General features: G+C 48.6%; 1 protein-coding gene across 1 annotated transcript; it reads left to right on the top strand.

Annotated features, from left to right (window-relative positions):
• Positions 1-2,685: 2,685 nt before the first annotated feature.
• LOC120918359 (golgin subfamily A member 6-like protein 22) lies at positions 2,686-8,255 on the top strand (the record flags this gene model as incomplete). The annotated part of the gene is made up of 3 exons (XM_040329899.1): positions 2,686-2,836; positions 2,938-3,201; positions 6,886-8,255. Coding segments are annotated over exons 1-3 (1,785 nt in total), but the record flags the coding sequence as incomplete, so codon positions are not given.
• Between the last annotated feature and the right edge of the window lie 13,267 nt (positions 8,256-21,522).

Here is a 21,522-nt window from a genome sequence, read left to right as displayed (position 1 = left end):
CGATCCCCCGCGTTGATGGCCCCACTGACCGCCCCCCCCCCTTGTACCAAAAAGACGATGAATGAGAATGAGCCTGCGAATGTCCGGCTCTGTCTTCGGTACCACCCCCAACGGGGAAAATACCAACCCCACGCAAGAGTAGGGGGGGGGGTGAAACGGGCCCCACATACTACCAGTGCCTATTCCATCACCCGGCCCCCAAAACCGCTCTGGGAAGATGTAGCACGGCACGCAAAGGTCCGTACCTCCGGGGGAACCCCGGACAACGAAACCCGGACCACTAAAACCCCCTGCGAAAAACCCTCTCAAGCAGTTGAGCAGCCACCCTGTCGGGCCACCTGCCTATAATTATTCGCAACCTCTTACCCATCGCCGGAGTACTCCCTCCTACCAAAACGGATCTGCGGGACGCCCCTACCTTGTCATAAGAGAGCGGGAAGAGGAACCCCCAAATTTTCGCCGCTACCCTCCTTACACTGCCAGCCAGTGCCCCCCAAAACCGTAGGCCTCGCTGCTCGCTTAATGGTAGCTGAAGAGCGCCGTACCGTGTCCGGGGCCCTTCGCCTATCCCCTCGCCACAACCGAATACCCCTGCAACTAGTCCGCCAAAATCCTGGGTATACTTCTGCACCCCCTGGTACCTCCGTCCGCCTTCCCGGACTCCTCCAGCTTCACCCTGTCCCGGTTAAACTTTCCCCCAGCAGGAACAGAGCAATTTCTCCACAATTCCGCTCTTCCAAATTATCTCTTGTTTCAAATGTGAACCCCGAAGAGCCACGTAACACGTGTATACCTCCCCCTTCGCTGCGCCCGCCAAACGGACTAGATACTTCTTACTTGCAGAGTACCCCCACCGCCTCGTCCCCCGGGTTGCCGCGCGGCACTCGACCTCCCATACGCTTCTCCGCTGCCACCGAAACCAGCAGCCGCCGGCACCGCTATCGCGGTAGCGGCGGTTCCAAGTTACCTCCACCCGCCAGCACCCCAGCTGCCGCCGGGCCAACGGCGGGTTTGTCCCTCCCCTTTAGCATGCTCCCCAAGGCCTCCAACCCCAACCGAAATCGTTGCACACCCGAGTCAACCACATCATTTTCCCCCCGCCACAGCGGGCACCTACAACATCACCCGGGCCCCCCTCCCTTGGCCCCCACCCCACAGATACCCCTCATACTGTATTGCAAAAGTATTAGCCAAAATCACCTTACCGGACTGCCTGGAAGCAATCCCAGCAGCCGACCGACACGTCTCCCTCGATGCCGACACCGTCCTAGATACGACCTCCTCCTCCGAACCCGACAGCTCCCCCTCCGACCGGTCCATGAATGAAACAGCTGACACTGAATGACGGCCCACTAGGCACCTCGGGCCTAGCGGCTGATGGCCCAGCGCAAGCTTGCACTCCCACTGCGCCCTCAGGACCCGCTCCGTATTTTTTATTTATTTTTTTGGGGTGCAAGGCCTCTGCGACTCCCGCTGCCTATGTCCCTCGCCCACTCTCTCCCGGGCTGGATTGGAGGTGGCTAGCCTCGGATGGTGAGGGGCTATAGCCACCGCTGGGACCGATTTCCCCCGCCGAGACTCCGGGACCTCCGGTGCACAACCGGGGTTGGAGCCCGTAGTATTTTTTTTTTTTTTAGGGTGCAAGGCCTCTGCGACTCCCACTGCCGCCGTCCTCCTCCCCCTCGCCCACTCTCTCCTGGGCTGGATTGGAGGTGGCTAGCCTCGGATGGTGAGAGGCTATAGCCACCGCTGGGACCGATTTCCCCCGCCGAGACTCCGGGACCTCCGTTGCACCACCGGGGTTGGAGCCCGTAGCCTTCTGCTCATCCCGTCCGGCGGGCCTGGCTGCCGCCTTGGAGCCCCCCCCCCGAACCGGACTCCCGCCTGGTCTGTCCTAGGGCCCCCCCGCCGCGGCCATTGTTATTGTGAAGGGGGGGGCCGGTGGGGCTCCCCTCCCTGCTAATTTCCCCACTAGGCCGCAAGAGCCGCGCCAGAGTTATCTCCCCCCCGCAACAGGATATGATCGCAGGCTCCCCTCCCTGCTGGCATGCCTGGTGGAAGGCCCAAAAGGGAGGGGGGGGCCCCGCTACTAGGCCGCAAGCACCGCGGCCGTCGTTCGTATGAAGGGGGGGGCCCATCGGGGCTCCCCTCCCAGCTAATTTCCAGGCGGATGGCCCGGGGGGGGGGTGGACGCCGCTACTAGGCCGCAAGCGCCAAGCTCGAGTGCCCCCCCCGAACCAGGCGATGCGATCGGCTCATTCCAGCGCGTGAGGAGAGGCTCCCGCACGGCTGAAACACCCCCCCGCGCCGCCCGGCCTATGCAGAGATATGGGCAAGCAGGCTGTGACCCCGACTGTCTGGCAAAGCCCACAAATCCCCAGCAGCAATCCTACCTGCACCTTCCTAACTTTTCTCCCCACGCCGTGTGTTACCCGGGAAAGGAGGGAGGAGGAATTTATAGCCTCTCCTCCCCCCAACACTGTCCTCTCCCTGACCACTCACCCCTGGCTTGTAAGGGTTTCTGTTAACCCTGTCATGCCGGCCCTGCGCCTATTGTCTTTTGTTCTTTGCTCCGGGCCTTTCTGGTCTGCTGGTGAAGCATCAGAAGTCGCTGTGGAGGAGCAGAGGGGTCACAGACCAGCACTGGTGGAGGAATCCCAGTGTACTGTGCAGCCGCCTTACAACATGTCTGCCCCTCCAGCTGTAGTGAGTGGTGTCCCGGCTAAAGTGGACGGTGTCCCGGCTGTAGTGACTGCTGGGACCTGTGGTTCTACAAGCAAGATGGCTGCCAGCTCCAAAGAGCCTGTTTCAGCCTCACCCGGGCTGACTGATGCAGGTGGGGAGGAGAGCAGCACAGTGCAGCATGTGGAGTGGAAGCAGCGATGGAAATATCCTGCACTGCTTTACCTGTTGCTGTATTACAACAATCTTGCTTAGCTGACAGTCCTGTCCTGATGGAGAAGAGTCTGCCTGGAGGTGAAGTGTGTGTGGGCACAGCTGTGAGTGTGGACACGGCAGGAACTATGAATGTGCCGGAAAATAATAACAGTAATAGTATTGATGAAGCAATGGATGTGGTGGGTGGTGGTGAAGGGGTTAACGTTGCTGCTTCAGGTAACAATGATATTTCTCCTCCTGCTCAGCAGAGGAAAGACTCATCTGTGCAATCATCTGCCAAACGCACAACTGGACCCTCTGCGGGTCTGTGAACACCGGCAGCTATGCAGCAGTTTTGGGGAATCGCACCAAGGAGGGTGGGGGGAATGGTGCAAATGTTGGTGGTCACAATTTGGGGGGGGGGGTTTAGTGGGGGGATGGTTGGTGGGTACAAAAGGAGAAATGTGGTCCAGTTGAAGTGGGAGGGGGAGGGGACCCCACCAGTAAGGGGGAGGGTAGCAGAGTTGATTTTGGAGATGGGGTTTAAAGTCGCAGACATTTTTGCTTTGATTTGTCCCATTGGAAGTTCTGAATTTTATTTATCCTTTGTAACACCTGAGGGTCTTGATTTGTTTTGGGAATGTTTTAGGGGGCGCAGGGACCTTCCGCAGTGGAATGGTTGGATGCCAAAGGTGGTTTCCAGGCAGCCTCTAATAAAATCAGTGGCGAACCTTGTGTGTAATAAATCCATCCCAGAGGCTGATTTGATAGTGTGGTTACGCCGATATGATGAGGTCTTCGCTCCACTGGGTCCTTGATCAGCATGGGATATGGACAGGGGCCTGGACAGTGTCATTAAAATTGGGGGTGCAGGGAAATGTAGTTCAACATCTGCCCTGTTCAGCCTTTCTGGGGAGGGATAGGCTGACCATTTTTTACCAGGGTCAGCCTAAAGTGTGCAATAAATGTGGTGACAAGGGCCATTTTGCCTCTACTTGCACCCGTAAGAAATGTTCTTTGTGCCAGGAGCTGGGCCATTTGGCTAAAGACTACTGATATTCGGTGCAATTTGTGCCAAAAACTTGGTCACCCCTACAGTCAATGCCCGGAGGCATTACATAACCTGGCAGGGTTGGAGGCTGAGCTTCAGAGGCTGGATAAGGAGGATGAGGCCACTAAAGCTGTTGTTTTTCCTCCTGTGTCTGTGACACCTGTTTCTGTTCCCCCCAGTGATGTGGTCCCTGAGTCTGTCCCTTCTTCGTCTGTGACATCTGTTTCTATTCCCCCCAGTGATGTGGTCCCTGAGTCTGTCCCTCCTGTGTCTGTGACATCTGTTTCTGTTCCCCCTAGAGATGTGGTCCCTAAATCTGTCCCTAATCCATCTATTTGTAGATCCTCCAGACTGGCGGAGGCTGCTGGGGGGGCAGGTTTAGCGGATCTTCCCACTCAACCTCCAGTCCCTGCCCCTCGGCAGCGCCAGCGTGGTCAGGGGAATGTGGGGGTGCTGGATGGGGGTGGGGCTGATGGAAGGGTGTCCATACCCCATGTCTCACATTCTGTCGATGGGGATTCGGATGAGGAGGGGTGGGAGAAGATTAGGAGGAAGAAAAAAAAGAAGAGAAAGACAAGAAAACCGGTCGTCTCTTCCTCAGAGTCGGATCCAAGAGGGGTTCCCCTTGGTAACACCTTTAATGTGTTGTCGGGTGACAAGATGTCTTTGTCTCCCTCTTTTTCATCTATGGATGAAGGGGAGTCACGTAGTTTGAAGAGAGCGGTTTCTGGTGATGAGAGTGTGGTGAAGGTCACGAAACGACTACCCCAATCATCCTGATGGCAGTTCCCACTCCGATAAAGGCGGCGACCATTAATGTCGCCAGCATTAAATCTGCAAGAGCTCGTGATATGGCCTTATTTTTGCTCAGTGAGTTTGATGCTGAGATTTTATTTTTGCAAGAGACCTGGCTCCATACTTTGGCCGATGTCCATCTGGAAAAAAGGGAGTGGAGATGCGGTCCCTCCTTTTGGTCTCTTGCGGCTGAGCCCTGCAGCGGAGTTGCGGTACTTTTTAAAACCGATATGGTAACGTGCCTGGGGGTAATTGAGGTAGAAATAGGTAGATGCATGGTGTTGGACGTTTTTTAGAAGGGCTGCATGCATAATGGGTGAGGGTTTGTTTCTTGACCTTGCAGGTTTGTCTGGTGTAGTGGTGTGAGTTGTATTAAGATTTATTTTCCTGGTGATTACATGATTTTTGCTTTTCTGTAAAGTCTTTTGTTTGAGAGCAGATTTGCTATATTTATTTTCATTTATGTAAATATGTGTATATTTATGTATATCTTATAGTGATTTTATGCTTTTTGTTTGCAAGACTTTTAATAAACAAAATTTGGGAAGAATGCCCCTTACATTGGTGATCAGTGGGAAGAATGCTCCTTACATTGGTGATCAGTGGGAAAGAATGTCCCTTCCATTGGTGGTCAGTGAGAAGAATGCTCCTTACATTGGTGGTCAGTGGAAAGAATGCTCTTTACATTGGTGATCAGTGGGAAGAATGCTCCTTACATTGGTGATCTGTGGGAAGAATGCTCCTTACATTGGTGATCAGTGGGAAGAATGCTCCTTAAATTGGTGATCAGTGGGAAGAATGTCCCTTACATTGGTGGTCAGTGAGAAGAATGCTCCTTACTTTGGTGGTCAGTGGGAAGAATGATCCTAGCATTGGTGGTCAGTGAGAAGATTTTCCAATTCATTGGTGGTCAATGGGATCTTGTCTTTGTAGTTTGGGTCACACAAATCATAAATAGCTTGGCACTCACGGATAAATCGAATGATTTGCTCATTATCGAGGACGTCTCTTTTTTTTTACCTGTTTGGAGCACATTGTTCCTGAGGGAATAACCAGGAAGTGAATGTGTGGTGGAAAAATGTGCTTGAGAGGGCTACTATGCTGAAAGTATTGGGTGGGACAAGGGTTAAAAAGCTGCTTGTGCTTACAAAGTTGTACTGATATCGTGTCTATATTATTCAGGTACGATTTACATGCTACTTGAGGGTTTAACATTGAGGTCTATGGACATCAACTCGCATGGAAGTTGGACCAAAGTAGTGCAGGGACTACTTTGAAGTCGGCACTACTTAAAGTTGTGCCAGTATGAATGGTGTTCATTGAAAATCATGGAGAATGACTTGTCATGCGATTTTGCAGTACAAAATCGTGAGACAAGTCGTAAAAGGGCCCTTTAAAAAAGAGCATCTATGCCGAAGCATCGGGGCATTAGAGCGATTTTGCTCCTAATGCCGTGTACATACGGTCGAAATTCCGACGGAGGCTTGCCCGTAGAAAAGTTCGACCGTGTGTAAGCGGCATAACTTTTTTTGCGGGAGGATGCCCCCATGCTTCAGCATATATATATATTTTAGGCACAGGTTGCGTTAAAAACATTTTTTATTTTTTTACTGTTTTTTTGGTATTTGCTTTGCAGTTATGGGAAGAAGAAGATGAAGATGAAGAAGATGAAGATGAAGAAGATGAAGAAGATGAAGAAGAAGAAGAACCCGAAGAAGAACCCGAAGAAGAAGAAGAACCCGAAGAAGAAGAACCCGAAGAAGAAGAACCCGAAGAAGAAGAAGAAGAAGAACCCGAAGAAGAACCCGAAGAAGAAGAAGAACCTGAAGAAGAACCCGAAGAAGAAGAAGAAGAAGAACCCGAAGAAGAAGAAGAAGAACCCGAAGAAGAACCCGAAGAAGAAGAAGAACCTGAAGAAGAACCCGAAGAAGAAGAAGAACCTGAAGAAGAAGAAGAACCCGAAGAAGAACCTGAAGAAGAAGAACCCGAAGAAGAACCCGAAGAAGAAGAAGAACCCGAACCCGAAGAAGAAGAAGAACCCGAAGAAGAAGAAGAAGAACCCGAAGAAGAACCAGAAGAAGAAGAAGAACCCGAAGAAGAACCCGAAGAAGAAGAAGAACCCGAAGAAGAACCCGAAGAAGAAGAAGAAGAACCCGAAGAAGAAGAAGAAGAAGAAGAAGAACCCGAAGAAGAACCCGAAGAAGAAGAAGAACCCGAAGAAGAACCCGAAGAAGAAGAAGAAGAAGAAGAACCCGAAGAAGAAGAAGAACCCGAAGAAGAAGAACCCGAAGAAGAACCCGAAGAACCCGAAGAAGAAGAACCCGAAGAAGAACCCAAAGAACCCGAAGAAGAAGAACCCAAAGAAGAACCCGAAGAAGAACCCGAAGAAGAACCCGAAGAAGAACCCGAACCCGAAGAAGAACCCGAAGAAGAACCCGAAGAAGAAGAACCCGAAGAAGAAGAACCCGAAGAAGAACCCGAAGAAGAAGAACCCGAAGAAGAAGAACCCGAAGAAGAACCTGAAGAAGAACCAGAAGAAGAAGAAGAAGAAGAAGAAGAAGAAGAAGAAGAAGAAGAAGAAGAAGAAGAAGAAGAAGAAGAAGAAGAAGAAGAAGAAGAAGAAGAAGAAGAAGAAGAAGAAGAAGAAGAAGAAGAAGAAGAAGAAGAAGAAGAAGAAGAAGAAGAAGAAGAAGAAGAAGAAGAAGAAGAAGAAGAAGAAGAAGAAGAAGAAGAAGAAGAAGAAGAAGAAGAAGAAGAAGAAGAAGAAGAAGAAGAAGAAGAAGAAGAAGAAGAAGAAGAAGAAGAAGAAGAAGAAGAAGAAGAAGAAGAAGAAGAAGAAGAAGAAGAAGAAGAAGAAGAAGAAGAAGAAGAAGAAGAAGAAGAAGAAGAAGAAGAAGAAGAAGAAGAAGAAGAAGAAGAAGAAGAAGAAGAAGAAGAAGAAGAAGAAGAAGAAGAAGAAGAAGAAGAAGAAGAAGAAGAAGAAGAAGAAGAAGAAGAAGAAGAAGAAGAAGAAGAAGAAGAAGAAGAAGAAGAAGAAGAAGAAGAAGAAGAAGAAGAAGAAGAAGAAGAAGAAGAAGAAGAAGAAGAAGAAGAAGAAGAAGAAGAAGAAGAAGAAGAAGAAGAAGAAGAAGAAGAAGAAGAAGAAGAAGAAGAAGAAGAAGAAGAAGAAGAAGAAGAAGAAGAAGAAGAAGAAGAAGAAGAAGAAGAAGAAGAAGAAGAAGAAGAAGAAGAAGAAGAAGAAGAAGAAGAAGAAGAAGAAGAAGAAGAAGAAGAAGAAGAAGAAGAAGAAGAAGAAGAAGAAGAAGAAGAAGAAGAAGAAGAAGAAGAAGAAGAAGAAGAAGAAGAAGAAGAAGAAGAAGAAGAAGAAGAAGAAGAAGAAGAAGAAGAAGAAGAAGAAGAAGAAGAAGAAGAAGAAGAAGAAGAAGAAGAAGAAGAAGAAGAAGAAGAAGAAGAAGAAGAAGAAGAAGAAGAAGAAGAAGAAGAAGAAGAAGAAGAAGAAGAAGAAGAAGAAGAAGAAGAAGAAGAAGAAGAAGAAGAAGAAGAAGAAGAAGAAGAAGAAGAAGAAGAAGAAGAAGAAGAAGAAGAAGAAGAAGAAGAAGAAGAAGAAGAAGAAGAAGAAGAAGAAGAAGAAGAAGAAGAAGAAGAAGAAGAAGAAGAAGAAGAAGAAGAAGAAGAAGAAGAAGAAGAAGAAGAAGAAGAAGAAGAAGAAGAAGAAGAAGAAGAAGAAGAAGAAGAAGAAGAAGAAGAAGAAGAAGAAGAAGAAGAAGAAGAAGAAGAAGAAGAAGAAGAAGAAGAAGAAGAAGAAGAAGAAGAAGAAGAAGAAGAAGAAGAAGAAGAAGAAGAAGAAGAAGAAGAAGAAGAAGAAGAAGAAGAAGAAGAAGAAGAAGAAGAAGAAGAAGAAGAAGAAGAAGAAGAAGAAGAAGAAGAAGAAGAAGAAGAAGAAGAAGAAGAAGAAGAAGAAGAAGAAGAAGAAGAAGAAGAAGAAGAAGAAGAAGAAGAAGAAGAAGAAGAAGAAGAAGAAGAAGAAGAAGAAGAAGAAGAAGAAGAAGAAGAAGAAGAAGAAGAAGAAGAAGAAGAAGAAGAAGAAGAAGAAGAAGAAGAAGAAGAAGAAGAAGAAGAAGAAGAAGAAGAAGAAGAAGAAGAAGAAGAAGAAGAAGAAGAAGAAGAAGAAGAAGAAGAAGAAGAAGAAGAAGAAGAAGAAGAAGAAGAAGAAGAAGAAGAAGAAGAAGAAGAAGAAGAAGAAGAAGAAGAAGAAGAAGAAGAAGAAGAAGAAGAAGAAGAAGAAGAAGAAGAAGAAGAAGAAGAAGAAGAAGAAGAAGAAGAAGAAGAAGAAGAAGAAGAAGAAGAAGAAGAAGAAGAAGAAGAAGAAGAAGAAGAAGAAGAAGAAGAAGAAGAAGAAGAAGAAGAAGAAGAAGAAGAAGAAGAAGAAGAAGAAGAAGAAGAAGAAGAAGAAGAAGAAGAAGAAGAAGAAGAAGAAGAAGAAGAAGAAGAAGAAGAAGAAGAAGAAGAAGAAGAAGAAGAAGAAGAAGAAGAAGAAGAAGAAGAAGAAGAAGAAGAAGAAGAAGAAGCTACCCACTGGTGTGAGGGTCTCAGCCGTTGGAGACGTCCTTTTCCCTGGCAAGCTGCGATATGCAGGTACCGCCGGTATATCCCATCGAACGCCCTTCCAAGAAACGAGACGTGCTACGTTTGAAGGGTCAAGCAGACTGACTTTATTTTCCACATTTTTCCTCCTTATATCTGGTTACAACTGTACAGAAACAAATGACACTCCCCCCCTCATCACACACTAAGGCTAATTACTAAACATTCTTTAATTAATAACAACAAAACCTTCACCCACTCCGTCTCCTAGGCAGACGTTTCGTCTCCGCATACAGAGACAGTGTTATCACACATAAACAGTTTTTAGCATGCATAATTATAGTTCTGAGAGCAGACCTGGGATTAACACCTGTCCATTACAACACCTTTATACAAGGACAATGGACTGCCTCCCAGGCCCTGACGCAATTAGCATGTCACTAGACTGAGTCATAGAATATTGACTGGTTGGGGTCACAATTAACCAACATCTTGTAGTCTCTCAAGATCCTGCAATTATTATCAATGTCCAGGCAGAATAGTCCATAATCCGTTACACTGCCCCCCTTTTGTGGAACACTCCGGCAGACCCGGATTGATCCTTTTCGGATCAACTTGGGGATGTCCGGTCTGCTGTTAGGGTAAAAGTTCCGTTTGCCTGGACAGTCCGTCGGCCTTCCCATTGGCTTACCAGGTCGGTAGCTGATGGTGACGGTGAATAATAGAATTCAATTCTGGAACAGTCACTTGCTTTGCTCTCTCAATGGCTCCCAAAACCTGTTGCTGATGCTCTTGGGACAAATACGGCACCACCTGGATGCAAATCCCATTTAATCTTTTGACAATTTCCGCCTGTTTGTGCATTTCAATGTTCAAGCCACGGGACATCTCATAATACGTGACATAGTGTCGTTGCTCTTTGGATAAAAGGACCATCCCACCGCTGCAAACCAATGTAACGGCTACCCAGCTAGGGAGAGGGTCTCAGCCGTTAGAGAAGTCCTTTTCCCTGGCAAGCTGTGATATGTAAGTACCGCCGGTACCCCCGTCCAATAGATCCAGAGAGAGAGAATTCCCCTTCACGAACGAGACAAGGCTACGTTGAAGGGTCAAACAAGACTGACTTTATTGGCACATTTTACTTCGCTTATATGTGGTTACAACAACTTACAGGGACAATGACACTCTCCGCCCCCCCTCCTCACATAGGGGGAGCTTCAATACACATGCTTTGAAATAATGACATTTCCTTGAATCAATCAGTCTCTAGACGTTCCGGCACCGAAATCCACTTAACATGACCTGGCCGGGCACATTCCTTTCTCAATAGAATTCAATTAACCTTTAGAATAATACACTCACAGATCATCACGTTAGCATACACCTGACAGGAGGCTGTTAACACACAACAGAGCGTCAATTAGCATTTAGCAGTGAAAGAGCTCCTTCTACAATTAACCCTTTGAGCTCAATAACGAGTCATGCAGTCCTCTGTAGGCAGAATAGTTCATAGGTCCGTTACACAGCACACTGGGTAAATGCAGTGGCGGCTGGGCCTGAGGCGGATAGCAGTTTGGCGCATGTCCTTCCACCACCAAGGATTGCAGGGCGCTTCAGTTTGCCTCCTGTTGCTAACTCCTCCTACTCCGCTTCCTCATCCTCTACCGCCTCCTCATCCGGTCAGCGTAACACATTCACCACCAACTTCAGCACAGCCATGGGTAAACGACAGCAGGCAGTTTTAAAACGTTCCTGTTTGGGGGAAAAACCCCACAACGCGCAGGAGTTGTGGAGGGACATGGAACAACAGACCGATAAGTGGTTGTTGGCAGTGAGCCTCAAGCCGGGCCTGGTGGTGTGCGATAATGGGCGAAATCTCATAGCAGCTCTGGGCCTAGCCGGTTTGACGCACATCCGTTGCCTGGCGCATGTGCTGAATTTGGTGGTGCAGAGGTTCCTTAAAAATTACCCTGATATGCCACAGCTGCTGCAGAAAGTGCGGGCCGTCTGTGCGCACTTTTGGCGTTCTCACCCTGCCGCTGCTCGCCTGTCAGCGCTGCAGCGTAACTTCGGCTTTCTCGCTTTTCGTTGCCTCTGGGAAGCCTGGCACACATGAGCGATTACATGCTGCAGTGTCTCCGCAACGACCACCGAGTTGCCCACATTTTAACAGGTGCTGATTACTGGGTGGCCACGCTGCCTGGATCCATAGAATGCATTAAGGTGAAAAATGTTTTTCCTTTACAACTCCTTTAAGCTGACAAATGGTCTGGGGCTGAAGTGGTTTTCCAGCGTTGCCTTCCTCTTTATTTTGTTATGATTAGAGTTGAGCGGACACCTGGAAGTTCGGGTTTGACAGGTTCGGCCGAAATCCGGAAAAAAGTCCGGGTTTGGGACCTGAACTTGACCCGAACTTGACCCCGAACCCCATTGAAGTCAATGGGGACCCAAACTTTCCAGTACTAAAATGTCTCTAAAACACTAATGGAAAGGGCTAGAGGGCTGCAAATGGCAGAAAAATGTTGGTAAGAGCATGGCAAGTACTCTGCAAATAAATATGGATAGGGAAATAACTTAAAAAACATTACAAAAAAAAATAATAATAATAATCTTGACCTAGGAGGACGAGATATGGAGTAGGAGGTTGTGGTGGCGGTGGATGTGGCGGTGTAGGTGGAAGCGGCAGTGGAGGAGGACGAGGTAGCCAACACAGCAGGTTTTTGTTTTTAATTGATTTATTTTTTAAATTAGGGTACACCCCAAAAGAGTGAGAAAGATCTAGGGTTGCCACCTCATCCCTTTAAACCCGAACACATGTTCTGGGGCTAATTTAATGTCGATAAGGCACCAAGTGAGTTTAATTAGCACCTTAATCAGCCAGAGAACCTGTGTAATTAATATGTTTTTGGTTTTAAAGGGATGAGGTGGCAACCCTAGAAAGATCAGAAATAAAAGAATGGCTGGGTAAGGCCGGTATAGGTGTCTTTTCTGCACAAGGTACGGACAAGTCCTGTGGGATCCATGCCTGGTTCATTTTATTGAATGTGAGCTTGTCCACATTGGCTCTGGACAGGTGGCTGCGCTTGTCTGTGATAACACCCCCTGCCGTGCTAAATACACGATCAGATAATACACTGGCTGCAAGGCAGGCCAGCACCTCCAAGGCGTAAAGGGCAAGCTCAGGCCATGTGCCCAATTTGGAGACCCAGAACTTTAAGGGGGCAGACCCGTCATTCAGTACGTGTAGGCATGTGCACAGATACTGCTCCACCATGTTGGTAAAATGCTGCCTCCTGCTAAAACGTTCCATATCAGCTGGTGGTGCTGGTTGTTGTGGCGTGCTGACAAAGCTTTTCCACATTTCGGCCATGCTAACCCTGCCTTCTGAGGTGCTGGCGGTGCCCCGGCTGCGTTGGCGACCTCTTCCTCCTCCTCTGCCTTCGCCTTGTGCTTCCACCAGAATTCCACCAGCAGCGCGTACTTGTACTCGCGCATCTTGCGATCACGCTCCAGTGAGGGAATTAAGGACGGTACATTGTCCTTGTAATGGCGATCCAGCAGCGTGGCCACCCAGTAATCAGCACCTGTTATAATGTGGGATACACGGCGGTCGTTGCGGAGACACTGCAGCGTGTAATCGCTCATGTGTGCCAGGCTGCCCAGAGGCAACGAAAAGCTGTCCTCTGTGGGAGGTGTATTGTCTGTGTCCTCTGTATCCCCCCAGCCACGAACCAGTGATGGCCATGAGCTGGTCTGGGTGCCACCCTGCTGTGAACATGGTTCCTCCTCCTCCATCTCCTCCTCCTCATCTTCCACCTCGTCATCCTCCAGAACTGTGCCCTTGCTGGACAATTGTGCACATGGCGTTTGTTGGTGCAGGAACCCACCCTCGGAGCCACTTGTGAATGACTGCCCTGAAAGCCTTGGAAATGATCCAGATTCCTCCTCCTCCTGTGCCACATCCTCTTCCATCATCGCCCGAAGCCTTTATTTTCAAGGAGGCATAGAACTGGGATAGGAATGCTGAGAACGGCGTCATCGGCACTGGCCATGTTGGTGGAGTATTTGAAACAGCGCAATAAAGCACACAGGTCTCGCATGGAGGCCCAGTTATTGGTGGTGAAGTGGTTCTGTTCCGCAGAGCGACTCACGCGTGCGTGCTGCAGCTGAGATTCCACTATCGCCAGCTGCTGCTCGCACAGTCTGGCCAGCATGTGCAAGGTGGAGCTCCATCTTGTGGGCACGTCACATATGAGGCGGTGAGTGGGAAGGCCAAAGTTACGCTGCAGCGCTGCCAGGCGAGCAGCAGCAGGGTGAGAACGCCAAAAGTGCGCACAGACAGCCCGCACTTTCTGCAGCAGCTGTGGCATATCGGGGTAATTTTTAAGGAACCTCTGCACCACCAAATTCAGCACATGTGCCAGGCAAGGGATGTGCGTCAAACCGGCTAGGCCCAGAGCTGCTGCGAGATTTCGCCCATTATCGCACACCACCAGGCCCGGCTTGAGGCTCACTGCCGCCAACCACTCATCGGTCTGTTGTTCCATGTCCCTCCACAACTCCTGCGCGGTGTGGGTTTTTTCCCCCAAACAGGAAAGTTTTAAAACTGCCTGCTGTCGTTTACCCATGGCTGTGCTGCAGTTGGTGGTGAAAGTGTTACGCTGACTGGATGAGGAGGCGGTAGAGGATGAGGAAGCGGAGTAGGAGGAGTTAGCAACAGGAGGCAAACTGAAGTGCCCTGCAATCCTCGGTGGTGGAAGGACATGCGCCAAACTGCTATCCGCCTCAGCCGCCACTGCATTTACCCACCTGATTTTTTCCCCCACTTGGTTGTGCAGGGAAGGGATGTCTCGCCTGGATAAGTGGTGGCGGCTGGGCACGACGTACTGTGGGACACCCAATGCCATCAGGCTTTTAAAACTCTGCGTCTACACCGACGGAATGACAGCTATTCAAAGGCCAGAAATTTTGAAATGTTGGCATTCAGGGCCAGGGATCGCGGGTGGGTAGGGGGGTACTTCCTCTTCCGCTCCACTGTTTGGGAAATAGAGAGCTGAACGCTTCCATGGGACATTGTGGAGATGTTTGGTGACCCAGGTGGTAGTGTTGCTTGTCGGTCCTCTGATTGTGGGGTGGCAGGTGGCACTGTCACTACAGAGGTGGATGAAGAGGCCGAGACTGAAGCAGAAGAGGAAGCAGGAGGAGCCAGAGACCTTTCTTGGTTTTTGAGGTGTCTACTCAGCAGCTCGTGCTTTTCACTTAGATGCCTGGTCATGCAGGTTGTGCTCAGGTTGAGAACGTTTATGCCTCGCTTCAGGCTCTGATTGCACAGCGTGCAAACCACTCGTGTCTTGTCATCAGCACATTGTGTGAAGAACTGCCACGCTAGGGAACTCCTTGGACCTGGCTTTGGTGTGCTCGGTCCCTTGCTGCGTTGGGCAGTAGCAGGCGTACTGTCTAGGGGACGGACGCTCTGCTTTTGCACCCTGCTCCCTCTTCTGCTGTGCTGGTGGCTCTGTGCGACCACCGCCTCTTCCTCCGAACTACACAGGTCACCTGCATGACGTTGATTCCATGTGGGGTCGAGGACCTCATTGTCCACCACATCATCTTCCACCCAGTCTTCACCACTGCCCTCCTTGTCGGTCTCCACAATTGCGAAAGCAGCAGCTTTCATCATCATCTGAGACGTGCTGTGATGGTCCCCCCATGTACTCATCTTGAAACATAAGTGGTTGGGCATCGGTGCACTCAATCTCTTCCACTTCTGGGGCAGGGCTAGGTGGATGGCCCTGGGAAACTATGCTAACAGAGTCATCAAAAAGCAGAAGAGACTGCTGCATGATTTGGGGCTCAGACTGCTTGGCTGATTTGCAAGGGGGTGAGGTAAAAGACTGATGGACATCGGCTGCAGGTGCCAACTCTGATCTTTCAGCACAAGACTGGTTGGGAGACAATGTGAAGGAACTGGAGGCACTGTCAGCAACCCAATCTACTACCGCTTGTTCTGCTCCTGGCCTCAACATTCGTAGAGCTGTATTAGGCCCGACCAAATACCGCTGCAGGCTCTGTCGCCTACTCGCACCTGGGGAAGGTGTTTCACTTGTGCGTGTAGCACAAGGACCACGTCCTCTCCCTGCAACAGGAGCTTGACCAGCAGCACCACGACTGGGGCCACGTCCCTTATTTGATGTTCTCCTCATATTTCTCAAATGTAGGATCTTGCCCTAAATGGATATTGTAACGGGAGTCACTTTAGGGGCACAAGGTGAATGAGAACCCCACTATGGTCTGTGCTAGTCACATTTAATGCGGTCAGATATTGTATATATATTGTGTGTTGGCTGATGTATACTAGTAAGCTTGCTGTGATGAAAGGGGTGGGGTGTGATTGCATTCCATTGTCTATTGTGGTAATTAAGTCTGCTATGTGGATTGGAGCTTGGTAGGCAGTCTGCATACCTATTATGGGATGTTAAAGCGTCTTGCTGTGAGGAAAGGGGGGGAATCACTCCAGCAACCCCCCCCCCCTGCTAAGACTGTTTACTGAAGGAGAAGTTTGAACACACCTGACCTGTATCACCATTGTCATTGGACAATTTAACCTACCCTGTTTCCCAAGGGTGGGAGGGATGTATTTTGAAGAGGAATGTGTTACCATGTGGAGAAAATAAAGATTCATTCCCTGTTTTGAACCTCAAACAAGAGCTGTGTGTCTCGTTTCTGGGGGGGATTATTAGCGGTCGTGTTCGTTTGCCTGATTGTGGAGTGTCGATAAGCTGTCTTGGATGGGATGGAAGGTCGTAAACGGTGGTGACCGTTACAGTGGTGGCACAGCAGTGGGATAATTCCATCGCTTAAAGGACAGCTACAAGGACACAGGACAATGGAGTCTCAGTATGCACGGCTGAAGCGCTCCACCCTCAAGGACTTACTGGAGAGCCGGGGCAGACCGGCCAGCAACCGTAAAAAGATGGACATGATCACAGAACTTGTCCAAATGGATGGAGCGGAAAGACCCAACATAACGGAAAGGCCCAGCGTAACAGACAGGACCCCGGAGGAGGCAAGCTTTGATCGGGCTGTCAAACTAAGACTGGCACACTATGGTCCTAACCCTCCACCGGAGATCATAGACCGGGTTATAGCTGCTGTGGATGCAAATTGGCTACGGCAAAGAGGTTCCGCAGCAGCAGAAGTCACAGCAGCACCAGCTGAAAGGAGAAAGATACATTTTGCTGCTTTTAAGAACTTCATTGAAACTGAAGGGGAGATTGATGGGTACCTTAATGATTTTGAACGGCAATGTGCCCTACACCGGGTGCCCACAGAGGAATGGGTTACCATTTTGTCTGGGAAATTGTCCGGCCGGGCCAGTGAAGCGTTCAGGGCCATCCCAGACAAGGATATTATGAACTATGGACTGGTTAAAGAAGCACTTTTGGCCAGGTATGCCGTCACACCGGAGGCATACCGGAGGCGGTTCCGAGAGACGAGCAAGCAGACTGGAGACTCATATACCGAGTGGGCATGCCGCCTACACCGCACAGCATCCCACTGGGTCGATGGATGCCAAGCAGAATCCGGGGAAGAGGTGCTGCAGGTGTTCCTGCTGGAGCACTTCTTTGACAAACTGTCCCGGGAAGTCAGAGAATGGGTCCGGGACAGAAACCCTTTCTCCTTGTCTGAAGCAGCTCGCCTGGCGGACGAATACACAGATGCCCGCAAACTGGACAACTCTGTGGTCAAGACCACAGCTTGGGTGGATTATCGATCAGCGGCACCCCTGCCGGCTATTGCCTACAAACCCCAGTCGGACCGTCCTACAACACCACCTCCAGCGGCCACTTATCCTCAGAAGCCTAGGTTCAACTCCCAGGACAACTCACAGTCCATCAGGTGTTTTGGGTGTAAACAGCTAGGACACAGAAAGCTAGACTGTCCATTGAATCCACCCAGGCAGTCACAGTCATGGAGACAGCCAGAAAGGGGGAACCCCCGCACATCCATGCCTGCGGCCCACTGCGTTGAGGAGGAAGAACATTGGGGCGTTCTGCACGAGGCAGATCCGATACAAGCAGCTAACCAGGACAACAGGCAGCAACACAGGCAGACTGTCTGGGTCAATGGAAAGGTAGCCAATGGACTACGCGATTCTGGGGCCACGATGACCCTGCTACAGAAGAAACTCATCCCAGAGAGCCAGCACACCGGAGACACTGTAGCCGTAAGAGTAGCGGGAGGCACCGTCTTCCGGCTACCCGTTGCCCGGGTTCACCTGGATTGGGGGGTTGGTTCGGGACATGTGAATGTGGGGGTGATGAAGGATTTGCCAGCAGATGTACTACTGGGGAATGATTTGGCCCCCCTTGTTTCTGCGTACGCCCCGATGTGCCCTGCTGAAGCCCACACAGTGACTACCTGTGCCCAGACCCACGTTGCTGGAACCAACTTGCTTGCTGCTGAGACCCGGGTAAGACTACCTTCCCCAACATGTACTGTAGATCCGGCACAATATCACAGTCTAAAATGGGAATGTGACAAGTTGGCCAGTGAGAAATCAGAGATGCAACGACACTATGTCATGTATTATGAGATGTCCCGTGGCTTGAACATTGAAATGCACAAACAGGCTGAAATTGTCAAAAGATTAAATGGGATTTGCATCCAGGTTGTGCCTTATCTGTCCCAAGAGCATCAGCAACAGGTTTTGTTGGTGCCATTGTGGGAGCCATTGAGAGAGCAAAGCAAGTGACTTTTCCTGAACTGAATTCCATTATTCACCTTCACCATCAGCTACAGACCTGGTAAGCCAAATGGCAATGCTGATGGGTTATCCCGGCAAACAGACGTTATCCCGGCCTCCTAGTTCCGGACATCCCCAAGTTGACCCGAAAAGGATCAAGCCGGGTCTGCCAGAGTGTTCCACAAGGGGGGAGCCATGTAACGGGAGTCACTTTAGGGGCACAAGGTGAATGAGAACCCCACTATGGTCTGTGCTAGTCACATTTAATGCGGTCAGATATTGTATATATATTGTGTGTTGGCTGATGTATACTAGTAAGCTTGCTGTGATGAAAGGGGTGGGGTGTGATTGCATTCCATTGTCTATTGTGGTAATTAAGTCTGCTATGTGGATTGGAGCTTGGTAGGCAGTCTGCATACCTATTATGGGATGTTAAAGCGTCTTGCTGTGAGGAAAGGGGGGGAATCACTCCAGCAACCCCCCCCCCCTGCTAAGACTGTTTACTGAAGGAGAAGTTTGAACACACCTGACCTGTATCACCATTGTCATTGGACAATTTAACCTACCCTGTTTCCCAAGGGTGGGAGGGATGTATTTTGAAGAGGAATGTGTTACCATGTGGAGAAAATAAAGATTCATTCCCTGTTTTGAACCTCAAACAAGAGCTGTGTGTCTCGTTTCTGGGGGGGATTATTAGCGGTCGTGTTCGTTTGCCTGATTGTGGAGTGTCGATAAGCTGTCTTGGATGGGATGGAAGGTCGTAAACGGTGGTGACCGTTACAGATATCTAACGTGTTTATCTCACACTGCAAAAAAAAAATTTTTGTTTGCCCTAAATGGGTGTTTTTTGAATAGAACAATAGAAGAACACTAGCTAAAGTGTTTATCTCACACGTACAGATATGGAGGAAAAACTGAAAACACTGGAGGAAACACTGCAAAATATATTTTTTGGCCCTAAATGGGTGTTTTTTGAATAGAACAATAGAAGAACACTAGCTAAAGCGTTTATCTCACACGTACAGATATGGAGGAAAAACTGCAAACACTGGAGGAAAACACTGCAAAATATATTATTTGGCCCTAAATGGGTGTTTTTTGAATAGAACAATAGAATAACACTAGCTAAAGTGTTTATCTCACACTTACAGATATGGAGGAAAAACTGCAAACACTGGAGGAAACACTGCAAATTTTTTTTTTCCCTAAATGGATGTTTTTTGAATAGCACAATAGAAGAAAAGTATCTAAAGGGTGTATCTCACAGTAACATATGCAGTGCTGGTGTAATATGATTTCTGAAGCAGGACTGACTCCTATATATTTCTGTCCCAATAAGCACAATCAGGAACCTTTCCCTAAAGTATCTAATGCAGAGTATCTCACAGGAACATATGCAGCGCTGGTGTAATATGATTTCTGAAGCAGGACTGACTCCTATATATTTCTGTCCCAATAAGCACAATCAGGATTCTTTCCCTAAAGTATCTAATGCAGAGTATCTCACAGGAACATATGCAGCGCTGGTGTAATTTGATTTCTGAAGCAGGACTGACTCCTATATATTTCTGTCCCTATAAGCGTGAGTGAGAAACTTTATATAGCACAACACATGCAAACTGAATCGCCTCTGGGCGCTTTGGTATTTATTCCTGGGCCCTCAGAAGATATGGGTCTTGATCTTTCTCCTGAAGGCCAGGTGGTTTACCTCCAATCGGATGGCGGTTGGAAGGGCGTTCCATAGTCGAGGTCCTTGGACCGCAAATCTTTGTTCTCCTTTGGACTTGTATCTGGCTTTGGGTATCTGGAGTAGATTTTGGTTGGTGGATCGCAGAATGCGATTGGTGTTGTGTGCTTTTAATTTCTCGCATAGATATTGGGGGGCAATTCCCAGAATACACTTATGCGTTAGACAGAGTGCTTTGAAAGTGATTCTGTCTTTTACTGGGAGCCAATGAAGGGATCTCAACGAAGGTGAGATTGATTCCCATGTTTTTTTCCCAGTCACAAGTCGAGCGGACGTATTTTGAACGACTTGCAGACGAGTGATTTGGTATTTTGGGAGTCCAAGATAGAGGGCATTTGCATAGTCCAGTCTGGAGTTGATAAGTGTCCCCACCACGACTGCTATGTCTTTTTTCGGGATAAAGGGAGTGAGTCTGCGTAGAAGGCGCAACAGATGGTGCGATCCGCTGACTACTGACCCTATTTGTGCATCCATTGTCATGTGGGTGTCAAAGATGACACCGAGACTTTTGACTTTGGTGCTGGGGGTGATGGATTGACCCAGAATGGGTGGGGGCGTCCATGTTGTTGCGGGATGAAACTTCCGATTGGCCTGAAACAGGAGAAGTTCTGTTTTTGAGCCATTGAGTTTAGGGTAACTCTTGGTCATCCAATTTTCTATTAAAATAAGGCATTTCTCCAGTCCGAGATAATGATCCTTTCTGTTGCAGATGCGAAAATATAGTTGTGTGTCATCTGAATAAGAGTGGTAAAGTAACTTCTGGTTGCTGATTATTTCAAAAAGAGGGCAAAGATAGATATTGAAAAGAACAGGCGACAGAGGGGATCCCTGGGGGACTCCACATGACACGTGCGTTTTTCGGAGGTAAAAGGGCCCAATTTCACTATTTGTGATCGGTTTTCCAAGAAGGAGGCGAACCACGATAAATCACATTCCGCAACTCCGGCTACTTCGACTAACCGTGTCAGCAATAATTCGTGGTCAACCGTATCAAAAGCTGCGCTTAGGTCCAACAGTACCAGAAGACAAGATTCTCCTTCGTCTGCGGCCTCTAGAGCGTCATCCCATATTTTGAGCAGCGCTGTTTCCGTCCTGTGACCAGGACGGAAACCGGACTGGAATGGGTCAAGTGATTTATGGGTGTTTAGGTGATGTTGTAGCTGTTGTACAACTTCTTTCTCCATTACCTTGGAGAAGACATTCAGGCCTGTTATGGGGCGACGGTGGTTAGGGTCTTTGGGGTCGAGGGTGTTTTTTTTTTAGAATTGGTTTGATTATACCTTATTTCAACAAGGGTGGCACCACGCCTTCCTTGAATGACTGGTTTATGAGCTGCATGATAGCTGGTGCCAAAATTTCGGCACATTCTTTCAGCGGTTTTGTGGGGATGATATCATTAAGCGCTGTGCTATTTCGCAGAGTCCAGATGATATTTTTAGTGGCATTGATTGAGATGGGTTTTAAGGTGAAATTAGATGATAGCGGCAGGGTTGTGTGGGTATTGGGTTCGGGATTTGGAGGGGGGTAGATGGGGGTGCTATTTTGCTGGATGCTTTCACGGATCTTTTCAATTTTATTAATGAAATGATCCGATAATTCATTGCAAAATTCTTGTGAATCAGAATTAGGGGCTTCTAGACAGACTGGGTTCATGGTCTGGGTGACTAGTTTGAAGAGTTTGCGGGGGCGGTTTAGGGCATTAGTGATAATATTTGAAAAATG

This window comes from Rana temporaria, chromosome 12 (genome assembly GCF_905171775.1).
Source record: "Rana temporaria chromosome 12, aRanTem1.1, whole genome shotgun sequence".
NCBI lineage: Eukaryota > Metazoa > Chordata > Amphibia > Anura > Ranidae > Rana > Rana temporaria.
The sequence above is the reverse complement of the archived record's forward strand: the minus strand, read 5'-3'. Positions and strand labels throughout refer to the sequence as shown.